The sequence below is a fragment of the Pelophylax lessonae genome (assembly GCF_965119305.1).
Source record: "Pelophylax lessonae genome assembly, chromosome: 1".
In the NCBI taxonomy this organism is placed as follows: Eukaryota; Metazoa; Chordata; class Amphibia; order Anura; family Ranidae; genus Pelophylax; species Pelophylax lessonae.
In genome coordinates this window covers 307,475,641-307,493,687 of record NC_138768.1, presented here as the reverse complement: position 1 = coordinate 307,493,687, position 18,047 = coordinate 307,475,641, and the positions used below count along the sequence as shown (strand labels likewise).

The following is an 18,047-nucleotide window of genomic DNA, read 5'->3' as shown; positions in this document are numbered from 1 at the left end:
AGCCATTCCTAGCATAGGGAGGGTCTCTCTCACCTGAGCATGCCGGGTCCCTCATGAATCCTGCCCGGGCTCCTCATACGCGGAGATCTATTTGAACTGTCTCTGCGTGCTGCAGCCTGCAGGTGACATCATCCCCCTCCGTTGTGATAGGACACTGCTGGAGCTGTCTGTCTGTGTGCAGGGGCAGCTAATAAGGCGCAAGGAATGCCGGGAGATGTAGTCTTTTGTAGGAGCCAACCAGTGGAGGAACAGGGGAGCGAAGAACTACATCCCCCACACTGCCCCCCGGTGTGCGGAGCTCATCTATGGGCAGAGAATGGAGCTTCACGGAACATGGGACGGATCTAATCACTGTGAGTCGTCCTCCTCCCCCTGCCGAGTCCCGACTTCTCCCTGCCTATACTAAATATCGTGTCTTCGGCGATATGAATATCGCCCACGCCTGCAGAACGATAGTCGATATCCTATCGATTATCGTTCAGCCCTAATAGACGGTATCAAGAACTGGGGTATGTAAACTTTTGATCAGGGTCATTTGGGTAGTTTCTGTTGGCATTCTGATTTTAAAAAGAGTAAACACAGCTGATTGATAATAAATGGCTTCAGCCAAACACTAACCATGAGTGAAAGAAAAGTTTTTGTGTTCTCATTCATATTCTCTGAAAAATGGCCAAGAAATCATAAATTTTGCCAGGGTATGTAAACTTATGAACACAACTGTATTTGCCACAGAGGTAGTGGAAAACTGAATTGCTTGCATTTCTTGATGGCTATGGCTCATAAACCTGACATGTTCATATGCTGTATTTCATATTTAGCTAATAAAAAGATAGTTTTTATTTTAGTTATTTTCTTTATATGTTTTGAAAAAAAAAATCTACAAAATTCATACATTTATGTTATTTTGATAACATTGATCATAAAACCTTTTATTTATTTTCCCTCCGTAGTCAGCAGAAATAGAAGAGAGGCGGATCAAGAGCTGTGTGCATTTCATGACGCTGAAGAAACTAAATCGTTTGGCCCACATCAGACTAAAGAAATCCCGAGACCAAACCCATGAGGTATATGCGACTTTCACAACCCGTGAGATTACCAGCTGTCTTCTAAACATGCTGCATATAACAGTTTTATTTAGGGTGTAACATGTTCGGCACCCCCTTCCCTGTGACAGCAGGCAAAGTTCCTCTCCCCTGCAGCCGCTGTCGCATTTTAAAATTGGTACGGTTCTGCAGATCTATGAATAAATAAATTACAAGTCCTGTCTGTCACTGCGGCAGATGGATTGTAGTTCTTAATGGACTCTGAGGGTGCTGATGAGCACCCTCATAGTCCACTGACACTTCCTGTAGCTTTCAAAGAGAGCCCATACAAAGGTACGGGCAACACAGCTGGCGGAAATGTCTGCAGGAACATGACCTTTCACCTGCAATCCACTGATTGGGGTGCAACACTTTTCAACTCGCTGTAGAAAAAAAACAAAATGCATGCACAATTTTTTTTTTTTTTTTTTTTTACCTGTAAAAATAAATGCATTTTGTATTTGTTTTGTTACAGGTGCACTTGGCCCTTAACAAAATTGGTATCTATTTTACTAATGTTTTTTTTTTTCCTCTTTCAGGCCAAGCAGAAGGTGGATGCATATCATTTGCAGTTGCAGAACTTGCTGTATGAAGTTATGCACCTTCAGAAAGAAATCACCAAATGCCTAGAATTCAAGTAAGGCGGGGCAATTTTAATCTATCTATATTTTTCTTTTCACTTTAACTGTAGGTAGTGTTTCAGGGTGCATCAGCAGTTTGTGGTGTAAAATTATTTGTAGCCTAATTGTTAAAGTGGAATTGAGGGCAAATTACATAATGCACAGTGAGCAAACAGAATGTTGAGCAGCCAGGTTACACAGGAAGCTACAATAAAAAAATCAAGATTGTCACTTTGCTTGCTATGCTGTCAGACAAAAGCATGTGAATTACAATACAAGCTGAACAGAATTACAAATCCTTTGACTGGTGAACAGGTTCACATATAAATATTTCAGTTGTATGGTTATCAGTTTGCTTGGAGTTCTGCTTTGAGTGTCTTTAAAGAGCACTGCTGTAATGGCTACCTTTTTCACATTTGACAGCAGCTATTGTTAGAGGAATAGCACAGTGCTAGATCTTTAAAGAGTCATTTCAGTTTTAACAAAAAAAATAATAATGTAAGTCAGCAGCTACAAATATTTCTTTTTAAGGGTCCTGTCCAAGAATCTAGCGCCATCCTCCCCCCCCCCCCCCCCCCCCCCCCCTGGCTGGTTCTTTGCCGGTCTTCAGGTCCCCACTGCTGGCGTGTTTAGTAGGGGAAGATTGTTGTGACTCTGTGGCTTCACAGCTGGCTTCCTATTGCGCAAGCTACACTGCACTTTGTTAATGGTCCCACAGCCTTCTGGGACTTGTCAGAGAAGGGGGGGGGGGGGGAGTATGGAGAACTTCCAATCTGACCACCTAGACGGGCTGAATGGAAGTGGGAGCAGGTACCTGCTAAAACTAGCCTCCCCCCATAATTTTTTTTAAAATTATGTAGGTAAAGGTACATATTTAGTACATGGCCTGTCCTATCACCATACAACGGAAAATAATTTGGCTTGGTGACTTCTTCAAATACAACATTCTCAGAAGTTCATATCAGTACGATGCAAGAAATATTAACAAAAACACTTTTGTTTTTTGTTTCCGAACATGTCTATTTATTGCATTTTATTTCTCTGCAGATCTAAGCATGAAGAAATTGAGTTGGTAAGTGTGGAAGAATTTTACCGTGATGCTCCATCGGAGATCAGCAAGCCAGACATAACTTCTGGGGATCCCCATCAACAAACATTAGCCCGTTTGGACTGGGAGCTTGAGCAGAGGAAAAGGTTAAAATGCCATTTACTATATTTGTGTTAACACTATAGTAATATACTAGGTCACTATTTTGGTGTTTTGTTTTTTTTGCTACTTTGTGAAAGGATTAAAAAGTCTTTATTGCTGATTGTATCCCCTTTTGGGGAGATTTCTTTACACCTTCTGCTCTCTGGGACTGCAGAAAAATTACATTTAAGCAAGGTTAAAACTGCTGACAGGGTGACACTGACACAGGGGGCAACTCCTCTAAATAGGAACAGGAAAACTTTTTTTATCTAATTCGAACAAGGCCAGATTTAGAACTTTGTGTGTGTGTGTAATCTACATGTTTTGTGTACTGTGTTAGATTGGCAGAGAAGTACAAGGAGAGTTTGGCCAGTAAAGAGAAGATTCTAAAAGAGATAGAAGTGAAGAAGGAATATCTGAACAGTCTTCAGCCACAGCTTCACAACATTATGCAGGTAATATATTATAGAAAAATGAGGACTTTATTGAAACCATTGTTTGTGTAGAAGGTCATACTGTGTGGAATTTAGAGGTCTGTCACTTCCAGTTAAGCTGTCCTGATGATGTGTATCACATCGTGAAATGGGATTACTTATAATTGGATGCAGTCAAGAGCACACAATGCCTCATTTTCATATGCCTTGATTTTTTTATAACCATAAAAGCTAGTTCTGAGGGCCCCTCTGAATCCTCACACATCATTACAGAAAACTTGTACCAAGGAAGCATGAAGGCGTGCCTTTACTTAACTTCCCTACTGGATCCCCAAACTAGTATGCAGTTTAGGAGCTCTGAAGTATTAAAGTCAGTCAGCCAACATTTTCAGACTGAGGTCAGCAGTAGTGTTTGTCTTAGTGCAGATTTCCATTATATATTGGGTGGTCTTTTAGGTCATTGGTTACCAAACTGCTGCCCAGGGGCCAGAAGTGGCCCTTTGCTTGCCATTATCTGGCCCTCACGGCACCATTCCACCCTCTGACATCAATGATGGGGGGGCACCATTCGATCCACTGACACCAATGATGGGGGACACCACTCTATCCATTGACCCCAATGATGTGGGGTACTATTCAATCTACTCACACCAATGATGGTGGGTACTATTCCATCCACTGCCACCAATGATGGAGGGCACCATTTCATCCATTGACACCAATGATGGGGGGGGCACCATTCCATCCAATAACACCAAAAATGGTACCCTACTCCTCCCACTAAAACCATTGATGGGGCATGGTTTATTTCCGCTGATGCTGAAGCATTTTCCACTTCCAGCGGCCACAGCTTGGCTCCCCTAAAGCCTAAAGTATAGTTAACTGGCCCTTTTTTAAATATAAAGTTGAAGACCCTTGTTTTAGACCAATAAAGCACAGTGATGGTAGGCTGGGATAGCTCAATTGGGCATGGATTTTCCACTAAAGGCCTCAACTTTTGACTTGTAAGATTAAACTACACCCCCTGGAGAAACCAGATGTCTACCCACCATTACAATATCCAGCCAGGTTTCTGTTGTGGGCAGGAAGAGCACTGTTAATGGATAGTAGGAAGTTTGATTGCATAGCAGCTAATCATTGCTCAACTAAGTCGAGTCTTTTAATTACATTGTGTGTGGTTACTTTCCTGGCTAACAGAGGAGTAGCAGTTACCACACTTTTAGTTTAGAAATTTTTCAAAGGCTGGTAGATTTACTTTTAATGTTACATAAACTGGGGTTTCAACACTGTATACTATTTGTGATTTTGAAAATTGACCAGCAAATATATATTCTTTTTCATTCATTGACGGACACAGCTCCTGATCTTCCTAACCATTGGGTTATACTGCCCCCCTACGGAGTAGGACAAAAGGCAGAAAAAAGTCTGGCTATGCCTATGGGCAGTCTCAGGGGGTATACTCCCTCCCTCTGCTATATGTACTCAGATTTTTTTTTTTTTTTTCCTGCCTAGTCAGGAGAAAGGACCTAGTTCCTTGCTGGGATCTCTGGTCCTGGCAATTTTCTCTTTTTAGATAGAACTTTTTTTCTCCTGGAATTTTTCCTGTGAGATCTACAATCAACTGCTGGACTGGGTGACGGGCTGCATAATCTACATCCAGTGGTCACCGAAGTCTGGCCAGCGAGCGGGCGCAGACCTTAGCTCCGTGCTAGGTTGGCCGCGACATAGCCCCACCAAACGGGGGCTGGCCTGCAAGTTAAATGCCTTGCGAGGTCGCATACGACCAGGTCTCGGCCCGAATCGCAGCATTCCTTCTGGCTGACAGCCCCCCACTTCGATGGAGAGGAGGTTCTGTCTAGAGCTGTATCTGCTTGATTCCTGGTATGGTTAAGTAACTGTCGTTCCCCCCCCCCCCCCCCGGAGGGTTTTGGGGTGGACGTGTGCCTCTCCATGGGACGGTCAGACCCCTGGGTTCCTCTCCTTCCATTAGGCACCCCCCTCATCTGTCTGGTAGTCCCTGTGGACCATCTCGCCCTCCACTGGGGGTGGGGGCAGGGTGCTGGTGATGGGTGCGTGCGCCGCCGGTGACCGGATGTGCGGGGGGGGGCTGTACCTAGTGGGGGCTCCTGCCAGGGCCCCTTTTTCTGCCTACGCTGTTTTCTGAGGCCTAGGGATCCCTCTTGGGGCCACCATTTTCTTGTAGCCTGTGTACTAAATGCATGGCGGCCATGTTTGTGATGTCCGGCAGCCATTGTTCGGTGGTTTGCCATTGAAAATAGCCGTGGCCATGATAGTGACGCCCTCTGGGCGGTGATTTCGGTGGTGGCAGCCCCTCCTCATCCCCTGGATCTTTTTTATTTTCTAATCGCCGTTCGTGCAGTGCAGATTCTCATGGTAGCTGCGGTGCCTGCTTTCTGCGGGGTAGTGAGTCTGGTGGGGTCATAGCCCTCTCTACTGAGGATCAATTTGTTCTCTGTAGCTGGCAACCGGGTTGGCTGCCAGAGCGGTGGGGGTCGTCCCTTAGCAGTGTTTTACACTTTTTTGTGGGGTCCCCCTGGTGACTCATGGAGTCTTTGGAGCACATCTCCCCACCTGATCCCCTCTCTGAGGCTGCAGGGCCCTCCAGGTCCCATCCATTCATCAATGCACTGACGGGGGTCCTGGAGTCCTTGGTGTTCCAGGTGGAGGTGACCTTTGGGTGACGGGCTGGCAAATGGCACCCCCCTGCCTCATCTGTCTTCTCAGATCCTGAATCTGATTTGGCCGCTGTGGACGTGAGTCACCCTGCTGGGTCTGCGACCACGCGCCCTGAATCCTCAGATAGTGAGGAGGATTCCTCCACTTCTGCAACCGTGTATGAAAAGGCGTTGGTGGACGCACTGATTGTAGCTGTGTGTGAAACCCTCAAGATGGAGGATGCAGTTGGAGCTGTGGTGGAGGCACATGTTCCCTTTGGCATTCACAAGCCATCCATAGGGAAAAAGGTGTTCCCTTTCCCCTCCTATTTTGACAGAATTGTCACCAAATAGTGGGGACAACCAAAGGAGTCCCTTATTAAGAAGTAGACTGTTCCATCGGTGGTGGACCTTCCGGTTTCCAGATTAAACAAGGCAACCATGTTTTCTGTTAACGAGTCCCTGGCCTTTAGGAACCCAGCTGACAGGAAGGCAGAGGCTGTGGCCCACAATATGTACACCCTGGCTGGTTCGGCACTGAGGTCGGTATTCACCATTGACCTGGTGTTGCAGACTCTGACCGAATGGGCTAATCTTTTGCACCGTGACCTGGAGAGGGAGTAGAATTCCCCCTTGCGCTGGTGGACCAGCTGGTCCAGGGGCTGCAGTTTGTGATGTCTCTTTGGATGTGGCTCCCCTAGTGGCTCGGCTCTCTGTTTCGGCATTGGTCCTTGGGCGCATCTTTTGGCTCAAATGCTGGTCTGCGGACCAGACTTCTAAAAAGGCCTTTAACTGATCTTCCCTTTCAAGGAGATCACCTGTGTGGTGCTACCCTGGATTCTTCCGCAGGCTACTAAGTTTTTTGTCCCTCAGGGACGACTGACAAGGGATCAGAGCCCTTCGGGGCCTCCTCCTGAGGATGAAAGCAAAACTTGGTCTGGCAAGTCTAGAGCGGGCTTTTCCAGACCCGTGGACAAGGCCCCTTCAGCATGAAGGTGAGCCCTCACCCGTATCGGGGGTGTGGGACATCTTCGCTGGTTCCCAGACCCGTGAACTCCCCTGATACAAGTCAGGTGGGTCCACAAGGTCATTTGGTTCAGCTACAAGATCGAGTTTTGTTTATACCCTCCGGAAAGGTTCTTCCTTCCAACGTGCGACTGTCCCCAGTCCACTTACAGGCTCTTTTTGACCTTTTACTTTAAAGGGTGATGGTCCCGGTTCCGACTTCGGGGTCTTACTCAAACCTGTTTACAGTCCCCAGGAAGGAAGGCAAGGTGCTTCCAATAGTAGACCTCAAGGTGCTTAACTGCTTTGTGCAGGTGAAGAAGTTCAGAATGGAGTCCGTCCGCACGGTGGTGAATTCCCTGCATCAAGGGGATTTTTCTTGCCTCCATCGACATCACGGACACTTACCTTCACATTCCAATATGTGTCGGTCTCCAGCGCTTCCTCCAATTTGGCGTGGGAGAGGAGCATTATCAGTTTGTGGCGTTACCCTTCGGTCTTGCTTCTGCTCCTTTGGTCTTCACGAAAGTGTTGGCCCTGATGCTAGCAGTGTTACACCAATGGGGGATCGCGGTACTGGGCTACTTGGACGACCTCCTCCTGTGAGTGGAGTCTCCTACTGCTCTGGTGGAAAACCTGTAAATCCCCATACGAGCTTGAGGGTGTTTGGCTGGATTCTGAATTTTCAGAAGTCTGCTCTGGTTCTGTCCACAAATCCTGGACTATGTGGGTCAAACTCCAGAAACTGCAGGCTGTCATTAGTCTCCTGCTGTCCAGCGGATGGTAATCCCTCCAGACTTGCATGCAGGTGCTGGGCCAGATGGTGTCTACCTTTTTGAGGCGGTTCTGTTTGCACAGTTCCATACGAGGTCCCTGCAAGGGAGATTCTGACCAAATGGGACAAAAATCTGCGGTCTCTGGACAATCCAATCCAGCTGAGCCGGGGAATGAAAGAGCCCCTGATATGGTGGCTTTGTTCTTCGCCCCTTAGGCTGGGCAAATCCTTCCTCCCCTTGTATTGGACAGTGGTCACCACAGATGCCAGCCTGTACGGCTGGGGAAGCATCCTCGGCGAAATTTCTTCTCGGGGGTCTGGATACTGGAAGAGTCCAGACTACCGATCAATGTCTTGGTACTCTGAGCGATCAGAGTGCCTGGAACATTGGACAGATTGTCTTCAGGGATGTCCAGTGCGCTTTCAATCGGACAATTCCAGGGCCGTGGCTTATGTCAATCACCAGGGGGGCACATGAAGTTTTCTGGCGGCTCTGGAGGTAGCCGGGATTCTAAGGTGGGCAGAATGGTTTGTTCCAGCCATCTCTGCCGTACATGTTCCTGGGGTGGAAAACTGGCAGGCAGATTACCAAGGGGAGTGGTCCCTTCATCCGGAGGTGTTTCATCAGCTGTGTCTCTGGTGGGGCATCCCATAGGTGGCTCTGTTGGTGTCCCAGGTCAACAGAGGTGCAGAGGTTTGTGGCTCGGTCACGGAATCCTCTGGCGGATGCCAGGGATGCGCTGGTGGCCCCGTGGGGTCAGTATAGTCTGCTGCACGCCTTCCCTCCTCTCCAGCTTCTGTCAAGACTTCTATGCAGGATCGAGGCAGAAGGGATTTTGTTCATCTTAGTGGCCCCGGACTGGCCTAGCCGAGCTTGGTCCGCTAATCTGGTGCGGGTGGTTGCCAACCTTACTTGGAAGCTTCTTCTCAGGGAGGATCTGCTGTCCCAAGGACCAGTCTTCCATCCTGCTTTAAATTCTGTGTTTTTGACGGCTTGGCTGTTGAATGCCAGGTGCTGATGGATAGAGGTTTGTCTGAGTTGGTGATTCGAACGCTGTTAAAAGCTCTACTTCTAGGAAGATCTACCATCGTACGAGGAAGACGTACATTGCGTGATGTGAGTCCCATGGGGTTCATCCTCGCTATTTTTTTCGGTAGCTTGGATCTTGACCTTCCTTCAAAGGGGGGGGGGGGGGGGCTTGTGCAGAAACTGGCCTTGAGTACTATCAAGGGTCAGGTGTTGGCCTTACTAAGAAATTGTGTTGCCTTCCCTGTGTCCCAGGCCAAAACATCTAAAGGAAATTGCTTTGCATGCCTTGGATGTGGTCCGGCAATTAGGGTGTACCTGGCAGCTACGGAGTCTTTTCGGAAATCAGGCCCCCACTATTTGTGCTTACGGATGGGCCTCGGAAAGGGTTGTCTGCTTCCTCTGCAACAATTTCCAGATGGATCAGACAGTGGTTTACGTGTATTCTATCAAGGGTCAGGTTCCTCCTTTCCCTGTCACAGCGCACTCTACTCAGGCGCTCAGTGCCTCCTGGGCCTTCCGTTATCCGGTGTCAGTGACGCAGGTTTGCAAGGCAGCCACCTAGTCGTGGTCACCTGGTCGTCGGTGCACACATTTACAAAGCTTTTAAAGTGGATGTGTTGGCATCTGCGGATGCTTCCTTTTGGCTGCAAGGTTTTGCAGGCTGCTGTTTAGAGGACCTGGCCCTCTTTGAGGGTGTATTGTTTTTTTCGGGTGAGCTCCAGTTGTTTTGGTTGAGCTCCTGTTTACCTGGTTGGCTATAATTAGCCTTGAGAATTCCTTTTTCGCTGTTCCCACCCTTTGTTTACCACTGCTTTGGCATGTCCCAATGGTTAAGAAGATCAGTAGCAGTGTCCGTTAATGAACGAAAGAGAAAATAGGATTTTTGACTGTAAAATCCATTTCTCTGATGTTCATTGACAGATACAGCACCCACCTCTGTGGAGTTGTAATTCTTCTGACACTGCTTGTAACAAAACTGAGTACCTATAGCAGAAAGAGGGAGTATACCCCCTGGGACTGCCCATAGGCGTAGCCAGCCTTTTTTTTTTTTCTGTCTAGTGTCCTACTCCTGTAGGGGCACTATAACCCAATGTTTAAGAAGATCAGGAGGTGTGTCCGTCAATGAACATCAGAGAAATTGATTTTACGGTAAGTCAAAAATCCCGCATTCCTAGCGCTTGGATAAGTTGTTTTGTTTACTTTTTGATGATTTTTAGAACAGAGGCGTCTATATAATTAAAATGCAAACTATGAGCATCATTCAGAAATTAAGTATTTTTGAAAATTTTAATTTAAAAAATATATGTTAAATTAGAAATGCAAATTTATTCCGTCACCAGGCTTCACTACCAGTCCAGGAGTACTTGTCAATGCCGTTTGATTGCATGCATAAACAGTATGAAATAGCACGCCACCTTCCAGCTCCTCTATATGTACTCTTTGTCCAGGCAAGCGCCTACAGTCAGGCATGTGGTGAGTACCTGCATTATTCTTTTATATACACTGTACAATACTGCTCCAGGTCGGCTCACTTACATCTGCTCATACACTAGGTACCAGTCCAGCTGGCAACTGTAGACTTCAAATAATGTATATAGGTTGATGAACTCTATTAAAGTCCACTCCTTTTTGTAGAAAATCCATAAAATCAGGTACAATGCAGCAAGATAGAGATTACTAGCGTATTTTACACTGTCAAGCTCCTAAGACAGCAATAGATGGATTAAATCCGAGATTCGATCCATCATTGGGCAGGCTGGTTGTACTGAAGTTGACTATCGATCGACTTCAGTACAACCAGCCTGTCATTTTTTTTTCTCATGCGATTGCTGCGGGCAGCTGTAGATGATGGCAGTGATAATTGTGTTCTGCCTACAGAACAGAATAGCACCGCTGGAGGGATTCTTCTATCAACACTTATAGTGTTGATGGGGGAATCAGGCGATGGAAGGAAAGAAAATTATTTAATATCTGGCACCACAATATTCCACTTGCTATTTAAAACATCACCACACCACAGGGGTGTTAAATCATTGCAGCTGGAGATAATCAGAGGATATTTAGTTTCACAATAAAACTTAAATAATCATAATAAGTTACATTTAAAATGAAACTAGTCCTGCTGTTATGTTAGCTGTACTTACCCCCCATCTTGGCTGTACTTACCTTCTGTGATCCAGAGCTTTCAAGGCTCCCGCAAGCCGCTCCAACTGTCCAGGTGTTTGAAATCCCTGCTATTTTCCCTCCTCTCCATAATAATATCCAGACGGATTCTAATTGCTCAGCACCATAATGTGGTGGATACCCCTAAGTAAGCTCTAGACCACGTGAAATGCGTTAGTGTAGTCTCACTGTTGCTATATTGTACCTGATTTTATGGATTTTCTCCAGTTGTGGCAGTATATCAGACTGGCCCTTGAATGTGCTGTAAGCTAGTGCTTAACGTTCTTCCCTGCAACATCCAGTCTTATTCAATGTTTTATTTGGGAAAGGCGCTTTCATTAATTGTTATGAAGAGATGCAGCTTGAATTTGTTAGCCTTAAATAAAGAAAAGCAGGGTTTTTATTCAAATACCATTCAAAACAAAAGCCTTATGTCCTAAAATTATAAATATTATTTAGGTATGCAAATCAGTCATATTGTAATTGTCATGTTAACCAGCGCACACTGACACTGGTGACAACAGTTAAAATCTTTCAGAAAATTGAATTTAGCACTTTTATGGTACTATCAAATGATTATACTACCTATTCTTATTGGCTAATGAGGCAGCATATCCTATTTATAAACCTGTCCTAATGTGTGGAAGACAGGAAGTTGCAGTCAAGCTTTCAACACTACCAAAAGGTGTTGAGTTTTTTGCTTGTGAGAACAGCCCATCATTAAGGCATAACCGCAGAGACGGAAGGATTCTGCAGGTTTGTACACTTCTTGGGTTCCTGCGCTTTTGACTTGACAACTGACAGAGCTGCTTTACGATGTATACTGTAGATTTGTACAAGTAATAGAAACCTAATTCAGAATATGCATTTACAGTTAGCAGATGAGGCTTTATATTTTTTATCAGACATTTATATAGCTCTAACAATTTATGCAGTGCTTTACATAAATTGTACATTCACATTCGTATAAATCACTTTTTACAGTTTTAGGGCCTCATGCACAACTGTGGTTAACTCTATACAGTGTAAAATCCCAACATTTACAAGTGCATCATACAGCCCATGCCATAAGCCTGTCAAAAGGCTCCATACACAGTGGCTGTACTTGTTCTGTGAGGTACTAAAAGCATAAATGCAGGTACTGCTTAGGACCGTGTACAGCCTCCCCATGTATTTCAGCCTGTCATAGATTTTGAAATGCTGCTGACTGCGAGCTGTATGCTGAACCTGCCTTCTGGGCACCCGCCTGGATTATACACTTAATGGTTTTAACGCTCTTGTGCATGAGGCCTAAAGCTGAACTCAAAGTTAAAGTGGTTGTAAACATTGGACATGAATTAAGAGCACAACGTGTGATTTCTATTTGATGCTTTTGTTCCTCTGCTATCAGAATGAATCACTTCTGACAAGTTTTCATGACACCAAGAGGAAAAAAGATGACTAGGGAGGGCTCTCCAGCTGATTGACAGCCTCAGCTCTCTTCCTGTGTGCAGAGGAGGGGGGGGGGGTGGTTTTCCCTTCCCTCCCCTCCAATCAGCTCTCAGAGCCTCTCCTCACTGAGCTCTGCAGAATGCAACTTCAGCTTCCTGCCCCCAGCTCAGACAAGCTTTATTAAGCCCTGGTTCACGCTGACTGTGACTATGGAATCGCGCTACTTAACTCGATCAGTGCGATTTCCGGAGCGACTGATATCTCTGGGACTTCATGCACAGATGTCTATGCAAGTCGCACCTGAAATTGCCAAAAATAGTGCAGGAACCTTTTTTTTTTTTTTTTCCAATCAGTGTGGCATTGTAAAGTCTGAGTCGCACCAATTTGAACCGTTCCATTGCTGACAAATAGGGTGCGACATGCAATTTGACATTTCCAAATGACACGACAAGGCACAGCGGTGTAAACTGGGGCTAATTCTGCACTTTGAACTGGTGTAGAGAAGGGAACACTGCAGATGAACAGGAACAACTTATGTTGGGAGGATTTGTTCCATCTCTGTGTATCACCTGAGGCCAGTCACTTCACTGGGTATATGAAAGGGTTTACAACCACTTTAAGTGGAAACAGAATTATGCATGCATTCCCAACTCCCTTTCCCCCTTCTGCCAGTCTATCCCCTCAACATTGCAAGGGTAAATGCTCGGTGGTAAAGGAATAAGCAGCTGTACTTGGCATATTCCTCAATCTCCCAACACTCTTGGATGGAGGTGGCCCCCCTCACTGTCCTTTATGTACAATGCAGGACTTGATGACTTCAGATTGCCAGCTAACAGCAGAGTGGCAAAGGAAAGCATTTAATGACAATTTAACTCTTGCTGCAGTAGTTTTTTCACTTCGCATTGAGCTCTGCGTTAACTTTCTTCATGGAGATTGATTAACTTGTGCCTGTGCTGGACATTATTCTTGTCTCCAATTTTTTTACAGCTCTAGATTGTACTAAAAGAAGCTTACGACCTGCAGGCATAGCACCATCAGTACATACCAGAATTCTGGCAGTTATGTGTCTCATACCTCTCCCTGGCTTGTAGCCAAGTTATCATCATGTTGCTTTCTTTCCCATTCTCCCACATGTTCTTTGTCTTTCTCACTTACTGTCTCTTATTCATGTGTTGCTTTCTTCATTTATTTTCTCCCTGATGTCAGCCCAAATGAAGAGTTACTCCCAGCCCTATAGGCAGGGTGAGTATACATCTTCTGCTCACGTCCGCTCTGTCATCCTCACAGCTGTGTGATGTTGGCTTTGTGTACTCTTCAGTGCAAGCTTCTTAGTGGTTAGTTCCAGCTTTGCTGCAGCCTGCGGGTGGCACGCTTCTCTATTGATTCTGTAGTAATTCTGAAAGATTGTACTGCTGTAAATGTTAAAGTTAGACCTTTCTGATTTGCCTTCTCTGAGCTATGGGTGCAAAGGGCAAAATGCATTGTTAACCTTGTACTTGCATGAATATTTCAGATCCTTGTCTGTAAGCATTTGAGTGTTTTTTTTTTTGTTTTTTTTTTTGTAGTGTCCTTTATTTGTGCCTGCTATTAATATATAATGCATTGTATTTTTTTCATAACACACCTGGTATTATTGGAACTTTCATATTTACATGACTAGAATTATTTTGTGGGCAAAGTAACAGGGATATATCAATTTCTATTCGCTTAGTTGAACATATTACTGATTTTTGTCTATCTTCTCTCTCTCTCTCTTTTGCTATATAAACCTAGGGATTTCTAAACTATTTACCTTCTATGCTGCTAAGATAGGTTTGACCAGTTGTTGACTGGTCATCTAATTAGCTTGATTTGCAGTACACAGTTAACTGTGTCAGTAGGAAAGACGCATCTGCTGGTTAGCCCTTCCCTAATACTCGTCTTAGTTAGAGCTTAGCTACCAGTTAATCAGGGCTCCAGATGGCATCTAGCAATCTGTTCCTTTAGTCCAGTGTTTACACTAGATTCCACAGGGACCCAGAAAATAAGCCATTTAAAAGACTGATTACAGGTGATGCTTTCTCCTGAGTTTTCTTTTCCGATTTTGTATAATAATTTTTCTATATAATTTTGTAGACAAGAAGCTCTTGGTCACCATTGAAGGGAATGTCGAAGAGGCAAGAGCTTTGTTTAAGCCGCCAGATGATTCACAAGGTAGTTTTCTGAAAAGGAATTATTTTATTGATTTTGAAGACTAAATGTATTTGCCTTTCATTTTGTTTGCCATTTGTTTTCTTCCTCTCTTTCCCATTTTCTCAAAGAATAGGTAGCCATTCTTAGATCCAAAACCTTTTCTGATGATGATGTTTCTGAATAGTTTAATAGTAATGCAGTAGTAATTGACATTGATTAATTTTTTCTTATTTTAGGGCCTAATACTCAGCTGAACTTCAGAGCCTATGTGTTTTTTTTTATTTTTGTTTAAGTAGGACTGATCTGCTCCTTTTTTCTCCACTGTGTCTGTCACAGCATAGAACAGCAGCTTAAGCTGCATGCTCCAGATTCCTCTGTCTGTGCCCTCCCCCGCCCCCACACTCCTCTGAATGCGTGAGGGAAGAAGGAGGGGCTGTGCAGGCTCTGCTCGTTTGAGCTGGGAGAGGAATATGAGCTGTCTGCTGATAGCTCACATTCTCTACACTAGCTCTGGAACTGACAGAGATCTGGGGCGGTTTTCTATACAGTTGCAGAACCCACTCCAGTTTCTATTCCACTCTGAAATAGAAACTGGGGCAGATAGACCTACAGTGGGTACGGAAAGTATTCAGACCCCCTTAAATTTTTCACTCTGTTATATTGCAGCCATTTGCTAAAATCATTTAGGTTCATTCTTCTTCCTCATGAATGTACACATAGCACCCCATACTGACAGAAAAACACAGAATTGTTGACATTGTTGCAGATTTATTAAAAAAGAAAAACTGAAATATTACATGGTCCTAAGTATTCAGACCCTTTGCTGTGACACTCATATATTTAACTCAGGTGCTTTCCATTTCTTCTGATCATCCTTGAGATGGTTCTACACCTTCATTTGAGTCCAGCTGTGTTTGATTATACTGATTGGACTTGATTAGGAAAGCCACACACCTGTCTATATAAGACCTTCCAGATCACAATGCATGTCAGAGCAAATGAGAATCATGAGGTCAAAGGAACTGCCTGAAGAGCTCAGAGACAGAATTGTGGCAAGGCACAGATCTGGCCAAGGTTACAAAAAGATTTCTGCTGCACTTAAGGTTCCTAAGAGCACAGTGGCCTCCATAATCCTCAAATGGAAGACGTTTGGGACGACCAGAACCCTTCCTAGAGCTGGCTGTCTGGCCAAACTGAGCTATCAGGGGAGAAGAGCCTTGGTGAGAGAGGTAAAGAAGAACTCAAAGATCACTGTGGCTGAGCTCCAGAGATGCAGTCAGGAGATGGGAGAAAGTTGTAGAAAGTCAACCATCACTGCAGCCCTCCACCAGTCGGGGCTTTATGGCAGAGTGGCCCGACGGAAGCCTCTCCTCAGTGTAAGACACATGAAAGCCCGCATGGAGTTTGCTAAAAAACACCTGAAGGACTCCAAGATGGTGAGAAATAAGATTCTCTGTTCTGATGAGACCAAAATAGAACTTTTTGGCCTTAATTCTAAGCGGTATGTGTGGAGAAAACCAGGCACTGCTCATCACCTGTCCAATACAGTCAAAACAGTGAAGCATGGTGGTGGCAGCATCATGCTGTGGGGGTGTTTTTCAGCTGCAGGGACAGGACGACTGGTTGCAATCGAGGGAAAGATGAATGCGGCCAAGTACAGGGATATCCTGGACAAAAACCTTCTCCAGAGTGCTCTGGACCTCAGACTGGGTCAAAGGTTTACCTTCCAACAAGACAATGACTAAGCACACAGCTAAAATAACGAAGGAGTGGCTTCACAACAACTCCGTGACTGTTCTTGAATGGCCCAGCCAGAGCCCTGACTTAAACCCAATTGAGCATCTCTGGAGAGACCTAAAAATGGCTGTCCACCAACGTTTACCATCCAACCTGACAGAACTGGAGAGGATCTGCAAGGAGGAATGGCAGAGGATCCCCAAATCCAGGTGTGAAAGACTTGTTGCATCTTTCCCAAAAAGACTCCTGGCTGTATTAGATCAAAAGGGGGCTTCTACTAAATACTGAGCAAAGGGTCTGAATACTTGGGACCATGTGATATTTCAGTTTTTCTTTTTTAATAAATCTGCAACAATGTCAACAATTCTGTGTTTTTCTGTCAGTATGGGGTGCTATGTGTACATTCATGAGTAAGAAGAATGAACCTAAATGATTTTAGCAAATGGCTGCAATATAACAAAGAGTGAAAAATTTAAGGGGGTCTGAATACTTTCCGTACCCACTGTATAACAGGCCTGTCTGCCTAATTAATGTGGTGCATGCCACTCCAGACAGTGTTCTGCACTAGTTTTCTTTTGCAGGAATGTTTTTTAATTTCCTGGAAAGTGCTAATTTTATTCTGTGATTTGTCCTACTTACACCAAAATAATTTTTCTTGTACAAAGCATGACCCTAATATTAACCAATAAAAGTGTATGAATAGCATATTCAAAACATTGTTTCCTATTGGCATTTTGTTAATTTTGACAAAACAAAACCAAACAAAAAAATGTGTATATGTGTATGTATGTATGTATGTATATGTGTATGTATGTATGTATGTATGTATGTATGTATGTGTATATATATATATATATATATATATATATATATATATATATATATATATATATATATATATATATATATATATATATAATGGTAATAAAGGAACATTGAGTAGTCAATGGTATACACTTCAGCTACCAACCTTTGGTGAACAGCACACACAAGCGGAATAACAGTAGCTTATCAATATCGTATATTCACATTAATAGTAATATTGCATAGATCATGGATAGCTTGTAATTCCAAAGGGAAGGAGGAAAAAAAAAGTGGGGGGGGGGGGTATAGAGTCACTAAAGTGGCTTAATACGGAAGTGGGCAAAACTCAATCCAGACCATCCTTTGTGCTTTGCTGCAGTACCAAGTTCAACCTAATACTTCTAAACCCTAGCATTATGGCCAAAATTAAAGCTGAACCAAAGAACCATAAACAATTCGTAAATTCATAAACCGTTTACTTATATAGGATTAACACTGAAAAATTCGTAATGACACTAGGGTTAAAGGAGCTAGCCCGGGAGCCTGTATCCATGGATCCCACATCTTATCAACGAAAAAAAAATAAAAAACATTTTAAATAGTTTTAAGTAGGGAAGTGTTAGGGCACCTGCCAGGTTTTATGTTCCTAGAACAGGTGTCCCCATTGAAAGATTTACCCTTACCTCTTGCTCTGGGGACAACTCTTAACATTTTGGATTTTCCATCCATTTCTTTCTTGGTGACAGTGATCACCAGTCGATCTATATAGGTGATTCTCCCCTCAGAGGGCATTAAAAACCTGACCAAGGGTCTGCCGATTCCCCACACTATCAAAAACTAGTATGCTTATATAATGCTACATAAAATGAAAGGATAAAATTTAAGGATAAAAGATATTTAATATCAATATTTATAAAATTCCATATGAAA

At 44.1% G+C, this 18,047-nt stretch overlaps 1 protein-coding gene across 2 annotated transcripts in view; it reads left to right on the top strand.

Moving 5' to 3' along the window:
* Positions 1-18,047, top strand: part of THOC5 (THO complex subunit 5) — a 38,487-nt gene that overhangs the window by 10,179 nt on the left and 10,261 nt on the right. The window contains exons 4-10 of one of the 2 annotated variants that reach the window (XM_082245348.1): positions 951-1,064; positions 1,622-1,719; positions 2,750-2,896; positions 3,232-3,346; positions 10,151-10,283; positions 13,611-13,646; positions 14,520-14,597. In XM_082245348.1, the coding sequence (XP_082101474.1) occupies positions 951-1,064; positions 1,622-1,719; positions 2,750-2,896; positions 3,232-3,346; positions 10,151-10,283; positions 13,611-13,646; positions 14,520-14,597 (721 nt within the window). The remainder of the gene's footprint in view (positions 1-950; positions 1,065-1,621; positions 1,720-2,749; positions 2,897-3,231; positions 3,347-10,150; positions 10,284-13,610; positions 13,647-14,519; positions 14,598-18,047) is intronic. The other variant, XM_082245349.1, reaches the window with a different exon arrangement.